Source organism: Corvus moneduloides, chromosome 9 (assembly GCF_009650955.1).
Source record: "Corvus moneduloides isolate bCorMon1 chromosome 9, bCorMon1.pri, whole genome shotgun sequence".
In the NCBI taxonomy this organism is placed as follows: domain Eukaryota; kingdom Metazoa; phylum Chordata; class Aves; order Passeriformes; family Corvidae; genus Corvus; species Corvus moneduloides.
In genome coordinates, this window is record NC_045484.1 from 10820215 (window position 1) to 10845456 (window position 25242).

The 25242-nt window shown below is 38.5% G+C and overlaps 1 protein-coding gene across 3 annotated transcripts in view; it reads left to right on the forward strand.

The window, feature by feature from the left end:
* NR5A2 (nuclear receptor subfamily 5 group A member 2) overlaps nt 1–25242 on the forward strand; it is an 87702-nt gene that overhangs the window by 47798 nt on the left and 14662 nt on the right. For all 3 annotated transcript variants that reach the window (XM_032118139.1, XM_032118138.1, XM_032118140.1), the window contains 2 exons: nt 1290–1409; nt 12351–12498. In XM_032118139.1, the coding sequence (XP_031974030.1) occupies nt 1290–1409; nt 12351–12498 (268 nt within the window). The remainder of the gene's footprint in view (nt 1–1289; nt 1410–12350; nt 12499–25242) is intronic.

Consider the following 25242-nt stretch of genomic DNA (forward strand, 5'->3'; position numbering starts at 1 on the left):
AAAATGGCAAAAGCAGCTGGATCTAATAGTCTTCTGCAGGCAACATGGTGTTTGGGATGTGCACAGAGCTGTTTATGCTATCCATTTTATGGGCTTTCACTGGTTAAATTACAGTGAATACAGAGCAGTAGATTCTGTGAACCACTAGCAGATGTTCGCTGGGCTAGTTTTGTGAGTCTTGTAAAACAGCAGGAACAGACTATGTGCAAAACAATTTTCTGTGATTTTGCCATCTCACACTGTTCTCACAGCACTGGCTCACTAATGACAGGGTAATGCTTGGGAGGTAAGCTTTGATTGTGGAGTAGCTGCTGTTGGGATCTTCAGAAAGCCAGACCTGTAAAGTGTAGTTTGTTTTCAAAAGCCTGTGGCTGAGACAGCTGGCTTACACTGGAAATATGTAGTCATTTATAGTACATTCAAATGCTTGACCTCTTGTTCAGGTATTAGGTGTTATTACAAGGATGCTGAAGGTTTAAACTCTCTCAAAGTTTGTTTTCTTCAGATGTAAGCTGTGATAGCTTTGTGTGAAACGGTAATTTGGATGACATTATAATGTTAGCATGATTTCTTTGATTTTTGTGATTTTTTCAGCATTTCTTGTTCAGAGAAGAAAATTATCAAAGAACAGTTTCACGTAAAAAGCAAGAGTAATAGAAATTGTACATTTCAAATCTCTTTTTCAAATAATTAATTTGAACCTGGCCCAAGTGCATCAATGTGGTAATTTACTGTCCACTCCTGAGCCAACAAATCACTTGGTCAAAATGTCAAATACATGTGGGCAGAGGAAGAGATCTTTAATACCGAATCAGCCTTGCTCTGTATCTTGCACTTTTTAATTTGCAAGGGACCTGTCTCTGACTTGGGCCTGTTGCAGCAATAACACTTATGAATCTGCAGATTCCTTATTATTTCCAGAAGCTGAGGTTCAAAGGTGGGGAGGATGAGAAAGTTCACATCAGCATTATTTCCTGCTCTTCTTGTTTTGGGCAAAAATGAAATCCCGTTGCCATAAATACACAATTATTACTACTTTGCGTAACAATGACATAGTTATGTTTTCCTGGAATCTAATCAGGAGTAAATATTCTATACATTTTACAGATAAAGGCTACAGCAGCATTCTGTTTATTCAACTGCAGACAGCAATTCTGGGGATGAAAAATTCTAGACAGCATCTCTGTCCTCCTGATGTCAGCCAGCTGTGTGAAGGAGAACTGTCTCCATAGTGAGATGTCAGACTTACCCCCAGAGTGATGTCACCAATATTTGTGTTTTCTTTACAGGTTGATGACCAAATGAAGCTGCTTCAGAACTGCTGGAGCGAACTCTTAATTCTAGATCACATTTACCGGCAAGTGGTACATGGGAAAGAAGGCTCCATCCTTCTGGTTACCGGGCAACAGGTGAGTATGTGGTCTGAGAGAAACAGTCATGTCTTGTTTCTAGAATAGTTTTCAAAATAGCAGAGTTTAACTAGGTCAGAAGCACTCCTGTGTTCTCAGAGGTCCGCCACAAATGCTGTAGGTAAAATCACTTGTGCACTCTGTTTCTAGTCTGCTGATTACAGATAAACCTAAAAAAGCAGATATAATCATAAGCACTTTGCTTTTCAAATACTTCAGTAATTGAAAAATAGCAGATGAGAAGTGTTTCTCAAGAAGTAATATTTCCTTAGGGCTAAAATGGGTTCTGACAACAACACTCTCAAACCTAATGCTTTAGGTTTAAGCAAGTATAGCTTTTCTTCCCTTCAGAATTGTGATTTACTGAAAAAAAGCCCAAGCTGGGCCAGAAATTTATAGAAGCTGCTGCTTACTACCTCAGAAATACCCTGCTTTTAGGGACATATGCACATGTATGAGAAACTGGGCAGCTGAGACATCTAATACCAGGAAAATGATTCTGTCCATAGGCTATAAAAGCAGGTATTGTCTCAGAAACTGTCTCAGGGTATGCACCCTGCAGTTTCTGCACAGCTATCCAGGGGTTAATTTTCTTCATGTGTCACATACAAGGATCTCCCAAAATGCAAGAGCTCTAATGTAGCAAATACTAAGAAAACTGTGAGAAAACACAAAAGAAATAGAAAGTTTTTTCTTCATGCTTTCCAAAGCACAACAAACTTGACAGTAAAACAAGAACCTTATTCCTCAGATTGATATTCTGCTTTAACAGAAAAAAAAAAAATGAGAGTATCAAAGAAAAGCAAAGTGTGCCTGTACATTATGTTTCTGACTTGAAGTGAAAACAAATGATGGCTCTTTGGTATTTAAGTCGCTGCAAACTGAAGTGCCTCAATTTATACACACATGGGAAAGAGCTCCTTTTCCTGTGCTACACCGTTTGTGTCTGCATGTTGTGGAATCTGCTTACAGCTTTAGCTATAATTTTAAAGCTGCAGCCATTTCTTAAGACTAAGAACAAGTGTTCATAAGAATCAGAAGGACTCTGATTCTTCTGTTGGCATTTAGAATTAAGGGGTCTACAGTAGAAAAGAGAAATTATTGACTTGTTCAAGAAAGAATTTGGAAAACTCAAATTCTAGCTATGGAACTAACTCCTGCACTTCATGGAAAGTCACTAACCTACCTCAGATCTTGCTGTATTCCCTAATTATATTAGCAAAAGTTAGTTTAGTTGCATTACTCTTGATTTAGATTGGTGCTAATGAGAAAATGACTGATTCCCTTTCCATTTCATCCGCTGCAAAAGACAAACAATTTTACTGGCTATTATTTAATTTACCACACAGGATGCTTGCTTGCTCCTGTGTTTATAAAGGTATAAGTATATTGACAGGTTTCTGTTCCTGAGAGAACTGATAAATTAGTGTCTCCTTTGTTATGTGATTAGCACTGTTTTAAAGGCACTGAGTGCCTAAGTCCCGCTGAAATCATTAGAGACATCTAACTACCCTTAAATTCTAGCCATTGTCCCCATTTTGCCATAGTAATAATTTTTACCTCATTAGCCACTTTTAGCTTTTCTTGAAAATAAAAACCCCAGCTGCACATGATCTCAAGGCAAAACAGAGCGTTTCTTCACTGTTGGACAACAGGTAGCAGGATGCTTATTAAAAGTACTGCTTGCAAATCAGCAGCTGGATTGGGAAGCTGTGTATTTCCAGGCAGTCTCCAACTAGGTTAAAACCTGGCTATGTTGGAATGACTGCATCCATTTTTGTCCATGCTTGTAAACTAGTTTTAACACATCCTTCTTTAAACCAAATTTTTCCTTTCCTATGCTGAAGTTTGTAACTGAAGTTGGTGCAATCACCCCCAGAGTCTCCCATCACCCTCTTTACCTTCCTCTTTGCACTTAGGCTGAGAGGAGGAGCCATATCACTACAACAGCAACAAAAACTCTACAGTCAGTCCTTTTTCCCATTTCACAATCGCTAACAGCTGCAGAACCTACATGCAGAAACAGGGAGACACTAAACCTGAATTACAGAGTCTCTGGCTGCTGTTTCTGAAATCTGCCCATAATGGCCCTGTTTTGTCCCGATTTCACTCAGCCCTGGCCACTGGATCCCCAGAGAAAAGCCCGATTGGCTTCCAGGAGCGGGCGCTTGCCCCCGCCATGCTGTGCATGGCACACGTCTCACAGAAAGGCTGCTGGTAGTCAAGGTGTTGCAGTGGTGCCAGTACATGACTTGTATGCAATTTCTCCATCAAAAGCATTTACTTTAAAACAGCATCTATTTATATGATTTTCATGGATAAAAATCATTCCTTGAAGAACATTTTTTACTTAGATGGACAAGGCTGGGTGAGCTAAGCAGAAGTTTTAAAATATCTAGAATTGCCAGAGCCACAAATCTTAAAATCACAGCATAATCCAAGCTGGAAGGAATTTTAAGGAGTCACCAGTCCAACCCTCTGCTCAAAGCAGGTTTCTCAGGGTTTTGTCCAGTTGGGCTTTGAAAAAATCCAAGGACGGAAACTGCTAAACATCTGTGCACAGCCAGTACCACTGCCTGACAAGTTCTATGGGGAGAAAGTTCTTCCTTAGTTCTCCTATGAACCCTTTATATTTTTTTCCAACTTACACCCCATGCTCATCACTCTCCTCCTCCTTGAGCCCTGATGCAACGCACAGAGCCCAGGAGATCTTGTTAGGAAAGACTGAGGCAAAGGTGGCACTGAGAACCTCAGCCTGGTCTGTGCTGGCTGCCACAAAATCACCATCTGAACCCAGCAGCATTCCCATTCCCACGTTTTCCTGGTTTATTCCAGACTAGCAATTCGACATCCCTTGCAAGTTTCAACCACAGCTGAAAGCTTTTTTAACATTATCACTCCATGCCAGTGGACGTGGACATGGATCGTACTTCCACATTACTTGTCCTGAGCCATTCCTGGCTTCAGCTGCTGTACGCTGCCTTTTCACATCCTTGCTCAGCAGTGATTTACTTTTTCAGATGAGTTGATCCAATACAACTGTCTCTTTCCCTAAGTGTCAAGATGGACCTACTTGGAAGCATTGACTCAGACTGTTGCATTCTTAGACACAACATCTGTTCAAATGTATTTATGAAAGGACTGTGTCTGTATCCTCTGTAAAAACTCTAAAATAATTCTGGGAAGCCACACTTCTAGACCTGAGCATTATGAGTCTTTGCTACTGCAGCATTCCTGCATACTTTCTCATTGCTGTCCTGATCCTTTCAGTTCCCACAGAAGAGACAGGGAAAAACCATGCCACCATTTCATAAAAATTAGTTGATTAAGGTGTGAAAAACACTCTGACACTTCTGATGAAAAGTGCTGTAGACATTTTTATTTCTGCTACCAACAAAGCACTATGAGTGAAATTACAGTCAATCATCTGGCTTTCAAAGATAATAACTTTAAATTGAGGGCCTGAGCTAGACTGCCAACTTTATTACCTGAGAGATCAAGATTATTGTCACAAGTTAGCATATTTAAGACCTGAGAAGCTTCACTCCTCACTTTCCTTAATATATCCCTCCATAAAAGCTACTCCTAAACACAGTCCTTTTTACAATCACCATCAAGGTGGAAGCTGTAAGGGGGGAATTTACCACCACTTAATTAGAACATACCTGCTGTTTCCACTTAGACTGCGCAGCCTCTGTTCCTCAGACACAAAAGCCAAACTTTATCCAGGTCCCCAGGGCCATACCACTGTCAGTTCTGTACTAGGTATATAAAATGGGCTAGCAGTTAGAACACTTGGTAATTTTCAAACACACTGGTTCAAAACCCATTACTTTAGGGCACTCCTATCACATTTCCATATATCTGCATTTCCCTCAAGCCACTGGTTCATGAGTTTTACCCAGAGTCAATCCACTGTTTCCACTTTGATGGGGAAAAAGTGCAGTCAGCAACAAAGCAGTAAGCTTTGGCCCTTGTACAAAAAGAGACTGTGTTTTATTTTGTTACTTATTTGGGGTTTCATAAATTAAGCTCTTTTGTGTCTGTGTGTTTCAAGAAAGCACTTTTTTCACATCATTACAATTCCTCAGCAGTTCCTCAGAAACAAGTTCCTCCCTGTGCTGCACACTTCATTTTCTGCACTAAGTACTGCCCCTCAGCAGTTGCAATTATCATTTCAAAAGGAAATAAAGTAGCACAAACGCATTTTACAACTCTCAAAATTTCATAATAGAAAACAGCTAAGGAGTGATTTGCAATGTGGTGGTTAATTGTAAATCATTGCCAATACGCTCTCCACATGCTGAGTTTTGTAGGCTTGCCATGTGGCATGTAATTTTAACAGACCGTTTCTAATTATAGAATTTTAATTCCTCCAACTTGAGCACTTTCCTCTTGTATCTTCTACAACAGCAATAGACTGCCAGCTTCCAAGAGCCAGCACACATAAGGTAGATACTAAAGCTCTGCACAGAATATCGTTGTTAGTGTATTTTCCTGCAACATTCAATGCACAATATGTGAATTGTAGCCTCATCTGCCCAGACAAAATCTGCTCCTTTTGTTCATACCTACATGGTACTCACTGTTGCCAAATATTCCCTCTGCTGAGCTTGGCCAAAGCCTTTCCAGTTAAAAAGGCCATCCAAAAATGTGTCTAAATCTCAGATTTTTTTTGAGATTATTGAAACTATTGATTTAGTTCAAGTCATCATGCAAATGCATCTTTACACCCAGATTTGTATTCTAAAGCATAGCACCAGAGAAAGAGCACGAGATCTTGATGGTGTTGCCAAGAAAGATCACCCTTGCAGAAGTACCACTGATGTACAGAAAGAACAAGAGTGTTAGAGGACTGACTGCAAAGGACATACACAGGTCATAGGTATAGAAAGCTCATGGATATCTAGTGGAAACCTATTACTTCTTATGTTTTTGGAAATTAGTAAATATCTTTTTCCCATTAGATGTGTGTTGTAGTCAGTGAGATTTCATAGTTGTAGTGGGCACAAAAGAGGTATTTGCATTTTAGGGCCAAATCTAGAAGTCCTTACATCAGCAAAAAAACACAGGATTTGATTCAAGGTGGATACAAATGAGGTCAAGCAATCATTATTTTGCTGTTTAGTACAGTATTTGCTTTCTTGCACAGTTCCTTACTCTAGTGGTTTCTGCCTAAAGGAAAGTAAGGTGCTAGTTGTTCAAAGTGCCTCATGCCTTATGAAGATATTATGCTGGCTGCTCCTTGGGGATGAACTAGACGTGCTCAGTTAAACTGGGTAAAACACATCAAAATTCAGTTATAACCATGAAGTGCCCTGAATTCAGGTTTGTCCAAATATTTGTTACATATTTTGAGCTTTTCAAGTAGCTATGAACATACCTGTGAACAACCTGATCCCAATTTACATGTGCTTTGCTGTGTTGCCATGAAACAATCATAGCACTATGCTTTAAAGTCTAAAATTCCAATTCCAGTAAAATTTTATGGAAAGAGCACCCAACATGAATCCTTGCACACCAGAATTCTTCCATTTCCCACACGCTAACTCTGTTGTGTTCATGGGAAACACATTTCTTTTGTATTTCCTACACATGGCTCCCATAAAGAAAACAAAAGTTATTTGCCTGGAGTCTGGCAGCATTTCTTCAAGCCTGTTAGTCCTCCAAACCAGTCCCATGCTAGTGAACTAACTTGTCAACATAAACTCACGTAAAATCCCATAGCTGATTTTAAGCTTGCCCAGCATGAAAGACACGTTATTCAGAGACTCAAGCTGAAGAAAGAACATCAGTCTGTCCCACCTGCCTGTTGGAGTAGTGATAGTGATGGGATCCAAAGTCCAGTCTTGACTCCTCTGCAGTCATTGGTGGGAAAGGATTTAAACAGTACAGCAGAAATTTGTGTAAGGTAAGAGGGTAATAAGGGAGAATGAACTTAAATGGTTCAAAGCTCCTCATGAAGCAGTTTGAGTTAGCACAGCCTAGTGAGATGTTACCCAGATACTCACAAAAAAATATTTCTAGTGATGCTCTGTCTTCTGATGAAGTTACTGAATATCAAACTCAGCAGTGATTTCGTATCACCTCATCTCTATATAAAAAACCCACAAAAGTACATAATAACACTTCGGTAAAGAAATGGATTCTATCATACTCTGAAGTACTTTGGAGTGTTACTATTTGCATATTATAGTTAATTATCAAGCACCATAACATCATCCTAGGGGAAAGGGCCACTGGCAACCTAATTCATTATCTTCTATTATTGTGTCTCACATTAAAATGACAAGCATCTTATGCTGCATAAGTCAATACAATTTTAATTAATATATCCAAACCTGATAACCAGCAGATACAAGCATATCTGTGGGTTTTGTCCATGCTGAAACCTCCTCAATTTTTGTACATAGGCACCTCTTCAAAATGTTTTCCATGTTTATTTGCTTAGAAACGTAACAGAAATACTGTTATTAATGCAAGAATTATATGAAAAGCTCAAAAAGAATTTAATAACCACTGCAGTTTCCACTGAAATATATATTATATATTTCCACTGAAATATATATTTCAGGAAACAGAGGAAAGGTTGCAATGGTAAATTAACTTGTTTGCTACATACTGAATGCACGCCTCTGAGATGAGACTCATCCACTCACAGAGCATCCACTCGAGCAGGGTCAGGACTCAAAGACCCAGGGCAGGTCCCTGTGGGCCACCGCGAGCTTTCAGTGCTGTTTGTAGCCAAGGAGGGAGTGTTGGCAAGCAGCTCCCCAGCAGCCAGAGGTGCTATACCCCGGAGAGCAGGAAGAGCAGGATGCTCCCTTTGCTGCAGCTGGGCATCCACTGCCCCTGCCTTCATACCCCAAATACACCGTAGTCTAATTTACTAAATTCAATATGAAATCAGTCTTTTATTAACTTGAACTGCCTTTGTCTGCTAGATTATACAGGTACTGAATAGAGCCACAGCAGAGACTTTATTCCTTACTTGTGCAATTCCTGTCTGGCTGAAAGGAATAGCATTCAGGGATAGTCAGTACCTGGCAACAGCCATCAACAAGTAAAATCACTCTAATCATATTATGGAGGCTATTTCAAGCCTGCTGAAGCATTGAAAGGATTGGTGCAGTTCCGCACAATATTTCCCCGTGATACCACAGTCATAGTCTAGAAATCAAACACTGCTTAATTTTAGAAGAAAAAAAGGAACTTAATTCCATGATTAAGTGTTAGACTGTTTTGTGAGCATAGAGAAGAGTTGATACCAGAAGCCATCACCTGATTTCACCAGAAAAATTACTATCTGAGCCCAGTAAAATCAGGGATTTGTCTTCAAAAATCATTAACTACCATGAAACACCATTTGCAAAACAAAAAAGCACAGGTGGTCCCTTTATTTTTGGCCATCGGCCACAGCATTTATTTAGCCCAGGGTACAGGAGGAATTCACACTTCTGCAGCCGTAACTTTAGCCCATCGTTTTACTTCCAAATTAGGTTATGTGGAATCTTTGACAAAGCTGCTGTTTTAAAAAATGCCAGACAACATCTTCACCATCAAAATCAATGGGAAATATAGTAGTATCAATTGGGATGCAAGAATAATTTTAGTTGTGGATTTGATTTTACCAAACGAAATCAATATACAATATGAAGTAAAATGTACAATAGAAAGTAAATGCTAAGACTTCAGTATGCAATTAAGCATTTTGCACAAAAACCAAGCTGGTTTAATCTTTGTCTTTTAGAAGCGCTTTTAATCATGAATTGGAAGGTAAAAGAATTAATACACATTTTAGTATGAACTTCTGCATAAAGGACCAAGCAAGCAGAACAGAGTAGTCTTTAATGTGACCACTTTTTCAGAATAGACATTAACTGAGGCTTTTTCATGCACAGTTGCTTTTGTGTAAACTGATTGACACCTTTGGGGGTCGTCTTTCCACTGACTCATAATTTTGCTCACTCTTGAAAAAAGCCTTCTGCACACCTACTATTCTCTAGTTAAAGCTGAAAATTCAACTCATCATATTTACACAATTAAAAAAAAAATCCATTCTGCGTTGTTTTTAATTGCAAATCCTACTCAAGGGACCAATTCTCCTGCTTAGGAGGCAGCCCTGTGCCTTCTACTAGAGAACCAACTGCAGTCAATTATGGTAATGAAATGTCAATAAATATAAAAATTTAATACAGCCTGTTCCTGGTGAGTGGCAGATGAGGACTTGCCTCCCAGACAAATTTGCTGGTGCTGCAAATATTAAATGCACCTGAAAGAGGAGCAGGTCGCCTGAGAGCTCTCCAGTAGAGGGATGCTGGGAGATCCAGGCATCTACTGGGTTTTTCCATTATGGCATAATCACTGCACTAAGGCCACTGATATTCTTGACATTCAGACATCTTAACTTCTTATTATGAAGTCAGTAGCATATTTTCCCCACAAATTGGAAGCCCAGTAAGGGATTTTGAGCTTTTTTCTCTCGTCTTAACAATTACAAAAGGGAAATTAAGTTATAAAATTTCATATTTATATGTGACCAGTTTCTCAACACAAAGTAGTTGAATCATGTCACTACATTAAACTGATCTTTGAGTAAAAATTATTTGAGCTATGTTACTTTATTTTCTCTTATTATTTATATAAGTATATATACATAAAGAAATATGCATAAATGCATCTATAGAAAGAGTAAATAAGAGATTAACTAGAAAGTAGTTTTTGAAAGATGGATTGGCTGGGGTTTCCAAAGATCAGATCCTAGTTTTGTCACAGATTTCTTCAGCCCTGAGTAAGCAACTTAATGTCACTACTTCAAGTTTCCCCAGGTGTGAGAGAGAGCAATAAAACCTGCCTCACAGGATGCTTCAGCATAATCCATTGATTTAATTGAAACATGAGCTCAACTCTAACTGCTCCAATGCTGCAAAGTGTTGTTATTCTTAACCTCCATGCAAAAAGTGTAACTTCATGTTTTTTGTGCAGCTGTGTCCAGACAGTTTCTTGGGAGCAACAAGAGTATGTATAAATGAAATCTCGTAATAAGAGTCAGTAACTTATTGATTATATTAAGGTCATTACCAGAAAAGTGCATTTTAGTTTCTTTTAGTCATCTTTCTATCTTTCCTTGCTGAAATTTTGTCAGGTTAAAAGTATTTCAAGGGGTTTTTTTCTTGTTTTACTGCTGTTTATACTTGAGCAAAATCAATTCAATAGTTTTAAAATTAAAAAAAATCAAAATACATGTTCCTTAGCATTTTTTTTTTTCTTTAAATCCCAGATTTCGAGGAATAAGGGCCTGGAAAAACAAAATTTTGCAGTATTGGTGTGTTTCCTGTGGTGATACCTGTCCATTCTTTATTAACTACTTTATTATGGGAAACCTTAGAGATGAGCTAAGAGCACTGATACCATTAAACAAATCACCTACCCAAAGTAAGCACTTACCATTGTGCTTAGTCTTGATTTACAGCCAGACTTCACTTAGATGAAGCATGATTAGCAATTTTCCTATCCTTCTGAAACTCCTAAAAGAGAAAGGTCTTGGCAATATTAGAGCACCCAGGCTAGAAAAGGCATTTTAAAAATGTGTCACTGACCCATTTAGGTCTCAGCCAGTTGGCCAGGAGTGGTCCTTGAGGGGAGCAAGAAGCACACCAGGCCATTTCCATGGGACAGTGGCACTTGCAGGGGATGTGGGGCACTCTGGTGAAAAGTGGGCTGAGCATTTCAGCTGAGGCTGTTGCTCAGGTCACCGCAGTTCTGATACAGCAGTTCCACCCTGCTCCATGCCAAGCCATTGCCCTGCCCTGGAGCCAGCCCACCCCAGCCCCTCCCTTCACCTTCCCATCACAGCGTTCCCGCAGGCTGTGGTACCCTTCTCCGCTGGTCACCATCCCGTGACAAAGCGGGCACACCTTCAGAGGGGCAGGGGCTGGCACAGCCACCTGCATGGAAACAACCCCGCAATGGGACTGGCATCAGCCAGAACAGCTTCAGCATGCTGGGCTTGGGGAGGGTGCCTGAGGTTCAAGGACTGCCCAAGGATGAGTCAGAAGTAACAGGCTTTAAGTATCCTGTGCTTGTGGCTATTCCCTTTTTAATAAGTCTGTTAAGTGCAGCTCTCCGTTGGATCTCTGTATGCAAGGAAAGGTCCGAGGCAGGTCAGCCTGCCCCGAGAACAAGGGGCAGCATGACAAGGGCAGCAGGCTGCAGAGCAGCCCCGCTGGTTTCCCTCCCCAGGGGAAGGAGCTCTGTGTGCTGCAGTCACTGCTGGGGACAATGCGAGGGCAGCTGGGCTGCCACACACCTGCCACCCCTCCTTCCCCTGCAGGGCAGCCCTTGCCAGAACAAGTGAGTTCCAAGCAGCTCCAACAAATACAGGGATTTTGTGTAGCTGAGGAGAACAGAAACCACCCAAACAATACCTCTGTTTCCTGTGGGAATACACCGACATTTCTGGGCTTGAATAGATGTTTCTGGCCAAGTTATGGACACAGGACTGTTTCCCATGAATATTGTGGTGTGCCTCTGGAGCAATACAGTCAGGGTAGGCACGAAGCTCACTCCATCAGTCGTTCTTTGCAGGATCATATGATTACAATGAGAACAGGAGATACCAAATGAATAAAACAGACTGAGATGTGGACAGCTACCAGTGTCATAAGCAGCTCTCATATTTAAAGCTTCTTTAAAAAGCTAATACAGACAAACCAGCACTCACAGTGATGTCACGTACCATTAAGATATATGGTTTAATGTTATTTTCAATATATACCATTGGGTTAAAATTGGTTTATATATAAAATCATCTTGACTTGGTAACATCATTAAATTGAGAATCATTTCTATATCCAGGAGTATCCTGGTTGTATATTATTGTTTGAAACATCCTAAAGTGTGGGGGTGACAACCAGATAGGAATACAATTCTCTTTTACAGGTGGATTATTCCGTAATAGCATCCCAAGCTGGAGCCACCCTCAACAATCTTATGAGCCATGCACAAGACCTGGTAGCAAAGCTTCGTTCCCTGCAGTTTGACCTACGAGAATTTGTCTGTCTCAAATTCCTGGTGCTGTTTAGTTTAGGTAGGTACATGCTAATCTTCATAATTATTGTTTTTTCTAAAACCACTGAAAATATTATGCTTTTCTTCAATTTTCTTGAAACACATGATTTTGAAATATGTTTAAAGAGATTCACAGTAATCTGAGAATAATTTTTAATTATCAGTTGCGGGGAAATTATGTATGAGGATTAAAAGTGCATTTCAATGGAAATGACTCCTAAAACCTATGGAATTTAATGCAGTATTATAAACCTTCTGTATTTTGGTATGTGATTACTGAATTTTCCAGAACGGGAATAAAATTCTATTAGACATCCTAGAGAACAGTGGAAAGTACAGATTGCCATGTTCTTCTATGATATTGAATACAGTTATGTAAAGCAGATGGAGAGGGGATATGGTTGAAATTTCCCTCTTATTGAAAGGCATCTGTGGTAAGTATAAACAATCTTCTTTGCATATGATGGCTGTCACATTGTAACTCATAAATCAGGAATGTATCTCATAGTTTTTAAAAAGTGAAAGGAACTCCTAAAGTGCAAATTAATGATAATAGCTTTAGGACAGATCTGGCTAGGAAATAACCTTTAAAGGGAAGATTGTGTAGTACTAGTGGAGAGGACAGAATGGGAAAGATACCTATGCAAGACAAATTAGTTAAACCAGTGCCCTCCAATAAGTCAGTCAAGAAAAATCACTGGTGCCAAGAATAAAAAAGATCTTAGGGAGATGGATTCCTATTGACTTCATGGGAAGAGATTTTTTCTGCCTGTCCTCTGTTTCAGGTTTGCACTTTGTTGTAAAGCTGGTCTAAATGAACTTTGCCCAAGTGAATTTTTTTTTTGGCAGACAGTTGAAAGGAGAGACTTAGAAACATAAATAAGGTCAGACCCAGCCATACCCCCATAGCAAAACCTCCTGTTTTACTGAAAAGGTGTTTTTGTCTATAAAGAGGGTGAACAGATGAGCCAAGGACAACAATGAAATAGGTATCAGCAGTGGTGACATTTAGTATTGCTTTCCTTTAATTTTCAGTTTTTAAAAAAATCTGTAGAGCAATAAAATTCTAAAAATAAATTATTGTAATACAGTTGCAAGTATACTAAAAGTGACAGTTTTGATCACACTGTAGACCTCAATTACTTAAATATGTCCCTCCTAGGTGTTATGGAATTTGAACCTGCTTGAGAAAATTTTAGATAGAGGTCCCTTTAAATGCAGGGAACATAAAAGACCAATACTTCAGAGGTACAGGACACAGAACATGCAGAAGATATAAAAGAATTATTTTACAAATTAGAATGATGCTAACAGAATTGATCGTTCCGAGGTATGTCCGTTTTGAACCCCAGGAAGAGATGATGGATTTCCTTGGTACCTATTAACACTTTGTATTCAGGGCTTCATTGCTTGAACATCTTAGATTCAGAGGAGCAAAAGCAAACCATCTGTTGCAGAAATTATGTTTTATGAATTAATCTGATGGATAACAAGAATTCATATTTCCTAATTCCTAATAAGTAGGTTTTTCAGTCATTATACAGTGGCACAAATAGAGCCTGTAGCTTTCTTCTGACAAAATATTTAGAGAATTCAGGTCAGTTCAGAAACATTTTAAATTAGCTGAATAAGTGAAGTACATTCAGAAAATTCTCCCATTTAGGTGGCTTTTTATTTAATGATTTTCATCAGCTGTTCTAGTACTTTGCACTGATTTAGGAATCATTCTCTAGCTCTTCTAACTCTGCCAGGTACTGTGCTCACCTTCTTGGCAGGAATAACCTGCCAGTATGTACCAAGCCAGGTTACCCAGTTTTTCTCTCATTTATGCTACTATAAAAAGAGCTGATTTTGTTGCTAATAGGAACATGACTCGCATATAAAAGTGATGTAGCTAAGACAGGTTCGACACCTTTGAAATCGATTAGTTCATTATTTAGCCTACTGCAGAACTCCATTTGCTAATAGTCAGATCTAGATGTTATTCTGCAAAGAGTAAAATGTAAACATGTTACCACTTGACCCACAGGACAGAGGCAAATATTTAACAAGAATGATGACAAGATTGAAATGAAAAACACAGACACCCTTTCCAGCTAAGCACTTAAGTTTGTGCCCAAAAGAATGAATGAATCATGTAGCTGAAATTAATAAGACACCTCACAGCCTAAGAGCACGTCAGGTTTAGAAGACGTTGAAGTGTCTAACGATGCTGGTAGGCATTGAGCAGGGCTGTCAGAAATAGCTAAGCATCAAATTCTACATAAATAACTGGGAGCAATATTGTACCTAAGTATCTAGGTGCATTTTGCACATATCTACATCTCAGGCATCTCAGCAGAAAACTGGTCTTAATGCCAATAATACATTGCTTAATAAAAAAAAAAATATTTCAAAAATCTCAGCTGTTGACAACCTGGCCCTGTAATGTTTAATGGAATAAAAAGTGCTTCAAGGTACACCCTTTTTACATTTCTGAGGATATTCGTATGAGTGTTAACCAAACCAACAAAACCTTTTACTATTGTTCTTTAGTCCAGTGCTTGATTAAAAAACAGATGTCTAATATAAAGCCTCTCAAAGGTAATATGAAGTCAATAATCCACAGAATTAATTTATTGAGAAGAAGCTGTTTGTTTTTTTATAGCTGTATAGATATGAGACTGCCTTGTAAAGCCGTTTGTTATTCATGGCTGTATTGTCCTGTCTGTCTCTCCACAAGACATCCATCTCCTTTAGGGCAAAGAACTTGGTCTCTGCCTTTTTTCCTAACATTTCAGAAGTGATTATCTTAGTAAACTAACAGTAAAACCATAATCAAAACCCAAAGCACTTAGGATAATTTTTCAAAATAGAATTAAATCACACCAGTTTTGCTTGCTAGATCTTAAATGAAAGAGGTAATTGTTTGTTATCTACTCATGAGGAGTTCCTTAGGGTTTATACAGGAAAATTCTTTTGATTTTTGGCAGCATTAAAGATGCTGCTGAGGCTTAGCCAGATGCATATTAACTGTGGCTGTTGTGGCTGGCAGTGCACAACTCCTCCTGCAGTCAAACTGCACAGCCCCAGCTCAGTGAGTGGGACCCCAGGCACAGCAGCTCGGCTCCTTTCTCCAGGGGCCACCTGCTCCGTCTGGTACCCTCTGAGCAGCACTGCCAACTACATTATGGTACAGTTGACTCAGCAATTATTCAATATGTCAGAATAGTTTGGTAAATACTCTCTTGAGTGTCATGTCTCGTTAGCTATAGAATAGTTATATATGGAGAGTTACATAATTTTTCAATTCCCTCTCTCAGTTGTAAAAAGCAAATGTTTTTACAGGTAGGTAGTTCTTACCTCTCTGTAAACAAAAGTCTTTCATTGCAGTTATCCTTGCCAACCCTTCTTTGACTGATATTTACAATATATTTGCAAACCCCAAAACATGTCTGTTTTCTGGGGCATCATTTCTCTGATTTCACATATAGAGATATTCTCCTCTTAATACCACCTAAGGGAGGGAAGATAATCAATATGTCAAACCACAATTTAACTCAGGTATGTCAGCCAATTTTTTTTCCAATCTAAAGATAGGTAGATAAAAAAAACCCCAGTAGCTCAAGAGATATGTGAGTATGGATTTCTTGGCTTCTCAGTTGCATTTGACAGGTTTCCTCCAACGAAGAACCAACACGGATACAATAACACAGCAACTGTAATCACACAGTTGATGGAAAGTTAGTGGCCAGGCACAAATTGCAAAAACGGGAAAGAATAAAGAAATCTTTGACTGACTTGAGTGTTAAACCTACTTTTAACACTGCTCGATGAACTCATGTCCAACACATGGAATGAGAACATCTGAGAAAGATGCTGATCACACAGTTCTGTAACTGTTTATCAGATTTACCACCAAATATAATAAACATCTCTAGCTTTCTAAAAGTTGGCTAGATTGAGGGTAATGTGAATTCTTTACCCTAATCCCAGAGTAAAAATACACCTAATTTTTCTATAGCATGTAACCAGTACAGCCCACAGTACACATCATCAAAAAGCAGGCCAAAAACTAAATACAAATGATTTTTCTTTAATAACTGCTGGCTTGAATCAAGATACATTATATATAGAAAAAGCAAATGTGTCAGTTTATCAACCTCTGAATTTTCGTTACCACATTTGACATTAGTTTGGAAACTCCCTTCTCTTGTTGTCATAGATCAGAATTAGAAATAAAACCGAACAACAAACTCCTCCACAATGGCTGTTGAATTCTCTAATTCTGGGGCTGAAATAGACTCAGATTATCCACTGGGAGATGCAATTTTGACCTTATTAAAGCCAGGAAAAATTTCCCACTGTTTTTACTGAAGTCAGAATTTGCTTCCTATCACAGAACAAAGTTCAGATCATATTTGCAGCAATTACATTTGATAAATGACTAAATTTAAATTATGCTTGAAGAACTAAATGAGTGCCTTAAATGGGATATTTACTGTCATCTTCATTTTACCATCCAGTAGCTTTACAAAACAGTCACTTAACCTGAAATCAGCCTTTGTTTTCTCTTTATGAAAACTTCCCATTTGTCCTGCTAGTTTTTATTATGTGAACTCAGCAAGGATGATTTTTCAAACTCCCATCAGAGCAGTTTGTAAAGTGAAATGCCAATAGGAAAAAGTTAGACATCATTTGAGCCATGTCCAGGCACTTGTCGAGCTCTGGAGTTAAATGCTGGACTAGGCAGCAGCTGACTGGTTCTGCTCCCTTATCACTGTCAGGACACAGATAAATGTACTTCATTTGAGAAATGAAGGTTTTATCAATGGACAAATAATTGCAGAGCCACTATTGATCTCACATCCCACTTAACATGAAACAAGAGGGTCCAGTAAAAATAATAAACATTTAATTGTGGTGGACATCAAACAATGGGCTCTTGTTTAAGTGACAGAAAAAAACCCTAACAAAAAGAACTCAGTTTTTGAACAAACCACTGTCTTATTTAAGCAGAAAATTCAGCATAAATCCATCTAGATCTGCAACACTGTTCTCATTTCTGTTAAAATGAGAGGAATATTTGCAAGTTAAGAGGAATATTAGAAAATTAATCTTTCCTTGCTTTTAGTCTTGCTTTAGCTGAAACGGGAGGAGGTATTTGAAGTCCTAGGTCCCACCATTTGCACATATGGAAAAGAAATGAGCCTCTTAAGATCCTAATGCAGATGAAACAGGCTGAAATTCAGCATATTCAAGGCAGACTCTACCCCCAGCACTCACAAGACTGGAAGGAGTTTCCTTCAAACATGCACTTGGAGCAGAGCACAAAGCCTGCCTGTGCTCCACTTCACCTGGTGCCAGTAACTCACATCACTGCACTTACACAGCAATCTGCAGCTGAAAAAAAAAAGCTATTGCACTTTTTAGTGTACTTCATGTAACATCATAGTTCTAGTCATTATTCTATTAGATTTACAGACCAGCAGAATCTCTGCCTCAGGGAACTTGCAACCTAAATACACAGAAAAGATTTAAAAATGCAGCAGCAAACTATGGTGAAACACAAGGCTGTAAATACTTTCACTTCTATAGCTTTTGCTGAGGGTTTAATGAGGGATATCATGTATGCAGATAGAAAAATAAGACTATAAGCATCAACTGGAGGTAATATAACAGGGAATGTTAACTAAACTTTTGTAGTAATTATAATACTTAAGAGCACACAAACAAATATAATATCAGAATGAAATGAAGGAATTAGTGAGGCAGGAGGTTTTATCACACCAAAAGGAAAATGGGAAAGAAGACCAGAAAATTAGACAAGAGCCAATTTATGCAGGATTATAGATAACTAAGTGTACTACAGATACAAAGACATTACCTAGGAAATTTTGCATGTAGATTTTGATTGCAGATAAAGATGAAGTAGGTGCTGTGGGTTTGAAGTGAGAAGTATTACATGACGCTTTTCCTTGGCAAGTCAACGCAAGCCACTAATGGAGAACTTATCCAGGCATGGACTTGTCATTACAAATGTGTCCACTTCTCACTCACAGGAACAAACAGTAGTTAGGGTTTAATGCCATCTTCAAAGTGATCACTCTCACTGTTTTTACTTTGGTGACTTTGTAAATATACAACTATTTTTATAGGTGGTTTAATATATGCTTTATTTATAACACACGTGTATAGTTGGGCTGTTATTATGAGGTGGTGTTATTAAACCCATTGGCAGTTTTCTTAGATTGATCCATTCTGTTACCCAAGGATACCTGTACAATTGCACCAGATAAACACCAGTAAAGCAGCAGTTGAGGGGTTCTGTACAGCATTCTGGCATGGCTTTCAGGCTTCCCCACCTTACATCTGAATTTAGAAAAATACTTACTGCAAACTTGTCAGATTCAGGCTGTCTCAACCCTAATGTCCAACCAGAGAATGCACTGGAGGCTAACACTGCCAAAGAAACACCTCCTAAACTTTATATAATCATTTGGAATTCAGGAAGGATCGATTAGTATTCAAGAGATGTGACTGCTCAATATTTATACCAGAGAGACTTGGCAGAAGCAAATAAAGGTACATAAAGCTGATGCTTGTCTTAATTAAGTGCAGTATAATAGGTGTTGGGGATATTTTTCTTAGTGACGAGAGCAGTTTAGCAATGACCAGATATAACTCATTCTGAAGTTCAGAGTTTAAAACTAATCAATATGTATTTATAACAAGGAAGGAACTAAATATAATTTATTATTAGCTGACGGCTGACTAATAGATAAAATCAAGATTTATTTAAGTACCTTTTTTCACATACTAATTTCTGACAAAAAAAAAATGCTCCCTTGGATCCTTGATTGGTTTTTTGCAGTATTTCAAATAGACTTTTTGAAATTACTTTCTCATCTGCAGAGTGCCTGGGAGTGCACCCAAAGAATGGAGAATGAGACATCTAGCTAGGATGATCCTTTCACTGTGACAAACTTATCAATAGGAAATTTCTTAATTTTCTGATGAGGAATCCTTAACAGCAGATGACATTTTTAAATGCTCATTTAAAGTATACAATCCCCATATGTGCTGATGAACAGGTGTCGACTGGCAGATAATGTGGAGGGATCACAGGCACAGTCCCAGCGCACCCAGTCCAGGCTTCCCTCAGATGTCACAACAAAAAGTTTTGCAAGGGAATATGAAGAAGGTGGATAAATAGATCTGGCACATTAAGAGTGAGAGGCAGAAAGGAGAAAGTGGAAAAGGACTTGGTCTGGAAAGGTGGTGGATGGGAAATGGAGATGGCATTCTGGGAAAGTCCAGGGCAGGAGACAACCTTGTGACACTGAATGACTGATGATAGGTAAGGCAAGGACTGGCACAAGGCTTGGAAGTGAATGTAGCAGGGCAAAGAAAAACTGCCAAGACAGGGAAGCAATGAGATAGGAAGAGTACCTTGGCAGCACCATTTGCTGAGGCCAAAGCATGAAATGCTGTGGCCCCTGAGATGTAATATGCTGAAGCAACGTGGTATTTGTTAAAAATTTAATCAACTAAACACCGTCCCCTGTGCACATCCCATGGAAGTCAGGGGGAACACATTTGCAGAATTAGCTCTGTAATATCAGTTTGGGATAAACTACATTAGAAATAACACTAATTTAAAGGTGAGGATCACTGTCTTTTGGAAGATCTCATCTCTGAATATAATGAAAGCTCTGCTTCTTTAAATCTGAAGTCAAGACGATGTTTCTCTAAATTATTATGATAGAGCTCAGTCAAAAGTTACAGACTTGATGCCCAAGTGCTGGATGGAAACTTATGGCTTGCATTCAGCAGAAGACTGAAAGAGGCAACAATAATTATAGGGGTCCTTTCTTGTCCCTAAATTGTCAAGAAGTTGAAATTTATCATGCCTTCTAATTTCAAATTTTACAAGTATTTCTGCATTTGAAAAATCCAAATTTGATAACTTTTAATGTGAACAGTTACCAGCAGTTTTTTATAGCCCCTCACTGCTCTGTGTTCCATATTGCCTTGGGAACTAGGGATCCATTTCTTACTAGAGATGATGAGGGCCAGCAGAACAGTTAAACAGCCAGTCTGCTCCTGGAACATTTAACTCTTCTCAGGATCTCAAGCGAGGCAGCCAGGCTACTCCACTCTGCCACTAGAAGAGCTATTCCACATTTCTACTCTAACCCTCTGGGAAAGTAAAGCAAATGAATATGAACAAAACCTCATTTCAGAATAATCTCATGAGGGATGTTCTCCTTTCATGGATGCAGCATTGCTCAACAGAGAAATCAACCCTTTTGTCTCCAATTCTGCTTCTCATTCCATTACTTTGAAGTCTCTAAAATGATATCTCAACTATGCAATCTGGTAAACAAAAACAATAGTTATCTATCTTTGTAAATAGTGGTGAAATCCAGAGTATTAAAGATACTATGTAGAGGCAGATGGGAACAACACTGTTTGAAATCCCTACAGATTTCATAACAAACACAGTTTTTAAAGGAATCTGATTTGAAATATCTTGATTGAATTTTGAGAAAATTTGATCCTTTCCTTTATAAATCACTTAGCACGAAAGTAGCTCCTTGCTGTATTTTCAGGGCCTAAAACTTTGCAAAAAAATTTGACAATTCATCATTTGAAGGACTATTTTAGAAGTGCATTTAGCATATGCAGGAAAAAGTGGATTTTCTTTTGCCCTGGCTTTTATTTCATTATGGAGAAACAAAACAAAAAACATATTCATTTCGCTTAGCTGTCAAAACCCATAGCAAAGCCAAACAATTAAAAGTCAGTCCTTAAATGTCTTATAGATGCTAAATGATATATGGAGTGATGACTTTGATAAACAATGCTCCTGAGAACACTTTTTCAGTGAGCTGACAGGTTTTGTGTCCATCCTCCTATGCAGGTTGCACACACGTGCAGGCAGCATGAAAGAAAGTAGGACAGTGTCTATCTTACAGGTATCTGTCTTAATGAAATCTACAATCAGTTGGGTTTGGGGGAAAAAGCACGTAATGTAAAAGGAATAAAATACAAATGTTGAGGTTATGAGGAACAATTCAGAATTAAACCAATATTTTTTAACAAATAAAATTTTAATCATTCATCTCAGCCCTTTGTGTAGGACTAGTGAATGATAAAATTCTTTCAGGAATCCCAGAGAAAGCCTTCTGTTTCAAGGCTGATTGAGTTTTTTGAATAAACTGCACTAAATTATAGAGGAAAGTTAATAATTGCTGTTGATTTGTCCTGATTTTATTTCATTAAATGCAATGAATGCTGCAAATTCATACCTCATGTAACTGTTGAGTACAATGGCATTATTTGAGGCATGAATTTGATTCAATCTGATCATTACTTGGTTATGTTGTCTGACAGCTGCAAGCCATGGAAATAAGATTAACCATCTTCAGCAAGTACTTTTTCTTTTCATGTCATTTTATTCTAAAATGCATATTTAACAAGGTTTTGAAATAACAACAGGATTAGATGCTTGAGAGAAAATTAGGTCATATATTTGTTAGACACAAATCTTGCAAGTAATTAGAAACATGGGTATCAAGCAATATTTGAATTCTGTACTGTTGCCTTTGTGTGGAGACTGGGGATTTCAGAATAACCCAATCAGTGTGCTCTGCACTTTTCCCCTAATATGTTTGTAAGCTACTAGGAAGGCTGGCTTTTAAACACCTTCTGTAAGGGGGAAAAATTACCTGCACATAACCCACATTTATAGGTGTCTCTACTTTTGGAATACTTTTACAATTTCTTAACATTTTTACATGTGTAAGTTGCAAGTTGAATGTATTATATAGGTAACAAAGGAAATACAGTATTATATAGAATCTTTTTAGCTGCTGTTGGCAGAAATCTTTAACATCAGTGACTACTTTTGTTAGTCAAGTACCCAGCATAACTTAGGAATACATGGTTATATATTAAAATACAGTGAAGTGAATGAATATCCTAAATCTCGGAGCCACTAATACTACCCTATAGTCTTAATTTTAACATATTCTTAAATGTTTCACTGAATGAAGAACTTGATAAAGGAGTATAATGACTAAATTAACTTTGCAGTAACAGATAACTTACTAAATACTTTAAAAACCAGAATATATAGACTGAAAACTGCCTCATGTATTTCTAGTGAAAAAAACACATTGCAGATGCTCTTACCTGAAAGTTTATATATGGGTAAGTGTTGGCCATTTACTGGAGATGCACTGTAGACTATGGCAATTTTCCTTCTCTCTCTTACCCCTCTGCTGCTTTGCAAGATTGAACATTGAAAGAGAAACAAAAGCAATGGCTGTCTCTGAAGGAATTAAAATAGAGAGGTGAAATTCTGTAAAGGAACAATGAAAAGAAATCACAGGTGATAAAAAGGATCCGCAAGAGTAATGAGAGAAGAGTGGCATAGAAGAGGATATCTGCACAGATCAGAAACCAGGAGTGATTGATGAAAACAAGGGACAGCAGTGGTGTGGATCAGAGGAACAGAGAGAGACTGGAGGGCTTGAGATAGGAGTCAAGAAAATAAGTGGGAAAGGCCAGGAAGGAAAGAGAAACCATGGAACTGTGATCAAAGCCAAGCCAGAGGTGGAAAGGGAGGAAACAAAAGCAAACAGGAATGAAACAATGAAGGAAAATCGAGAAACAAACTTTATGGCCCAGCCTTGAACACAGCTGGAATCTTGAACTGAGAGACAGAAGGGGACTGTGCAGAAACACTCCTTCCCAAGCTCACGGCTTGGAGCGTGTCCCAAATGACTTCTGCTGGCAGGAAAGGGGTGGGGGATGAAAAGTAAAATTCCTTAGGTTCTGGCAAAGCTGCTACCAAGATTGGATGAATCTCTCAGAGCAGGAGTTCCTAGTATTGCTCTGGTCCTGTGCAGAGCCATTTAGCATGGGACAAACTGAAACAGCCCATGTGGCTTGCAAAAATTTGATTCACACATGGCCATCATCCTAAGGGCAGTTTAAGAGTCTTCTTTATAAGGTTATTGAAAGATTAATAAGGAAAATCCTACATTTAATATCAACTTCAATATTGGGAGGGTTTGATGTGTATTGTATTACATAATACCTCTGCTTGTTAAGTGAAGGAAAGTCTCATCTCAGTAAAGAGAAAGATTTCAACATCAGAATGGGGAAGGACACTACAACAGCATCTTTCCTCCCCAACACCAAAAACTGTAATAGAGATCAGCAGACTGCTTGGAACAAGATAGATGACACTATCCAGTCTTTCACTGTGGGAAAAACCTACAGCCTAAACCGGACAAATGTCCTTCAAGCCTGGTTGAAAGTTCTTTCCTCTTGTCTAGGACTATCCTGTTTGGGACACATTTGTCTTTAGAGAATGGAGTCACCAGCAAGGTTGAAAAGGGCAGGTATCAAATTCACATGCCCGAAAGAAGTGCTGGAAAACAATGCTACACAATGAAAATATCCTCCAGAGAGGATCATTGCTGAGAGGTTACTGTGGGAGCAGTGTCATCCACACTGGTGCTCCAGCTGGCCACTTCTTACTAGCAGTACTTCCTCCCTTTCTGTTTTGAGACAGGAAAAAAAGACCCTCACAATTAATTAAAATCATAGCTTAAGCTACCAGAGATGAGCCAGGGAGTAAAGAGGGAACAAAGCAATTAAGAACTTTCCTGTTAAAAAATCACGAGGCATGCTGTAAAATTCAGAGATTATTGTGCCCCTCAAAAATGCAGCAGAGAGAAGCAGACACTTAAAAGAGTTTTCATTACTTACGTGCCTTTGGCTCCCTTTCAGGATGCCAGGGAACTGGAAACAGCTACAGTAAACGTATTTTCTCTGCGTTTGCCTTTCTTGACAAAACACCTCCAATATTTTGATCTCAAGAATAATCAGCTCTTTTGCATTTCCTTTTCAACTAACTGCAGACTTTTGCAAGTTAAAAATTAATAACAACTTCTCTTCCTCTTTTATTTTTTAAACAAAACCCTTCTGTGCTCTTTTCTGAAAAAAAATGTCTTTTTCCTACAACCTGTGACTATTAGTCTAAATGGCATTCCCACCACTCTTTCTCCTTTCTTTGCAGTAACACAAAACAAATTCCACCACTACAACCTGGTTTGTGGAAACCATTATTCTGGAGATGAAACATTGTGTTGTGTCCTTTACCACTATTATGGGCAGTCAGTCTGTTAGAACATATTGGACGATTATAGGTTAGTCTTTTCAGAGAAAGCCATGGGTTTCAAGTTAGCAGTAGCCATCTATCAATTCTTGAGATTATGCCATGATTTACTGTCACAGCATCATGTATTCTCTGATTTTCTGCCTCCTGTGAAACATTGTGCTTTCCTTTTCTATTGATGTATCAACTATAATAGTTACAAGCAGCTACAGAAAAATCAATAGTGAACTTTCATTACTGTGCACATAAAGAGTACCATGCTGTGAGAGCACCTAGCTCTTAAATAGTCACCAGCAGTAAGGTACACTACGGATGTCTGTTATTTTGGTCTAAATGAAGAATGTCTGAATTGGAAACAACAAATATCTAGGATTTTTGACACCACCGGATTCTATGTCAAGTTTTCCAGTATGTGATTTTTTTCCGGTGTCAGGTTTGATTTATACTCGCTGTACTGTTATCTATGTATTTTTTTTAATCTAAGGCTGACAGAGGAAATTAATACCAATATAAATTGCTGGGCTGTGTTTAACTGTGAGCTTATTAGGCTTGGTTGGACAGAAGTGGTAAGAACTGTGTTAATCTTTG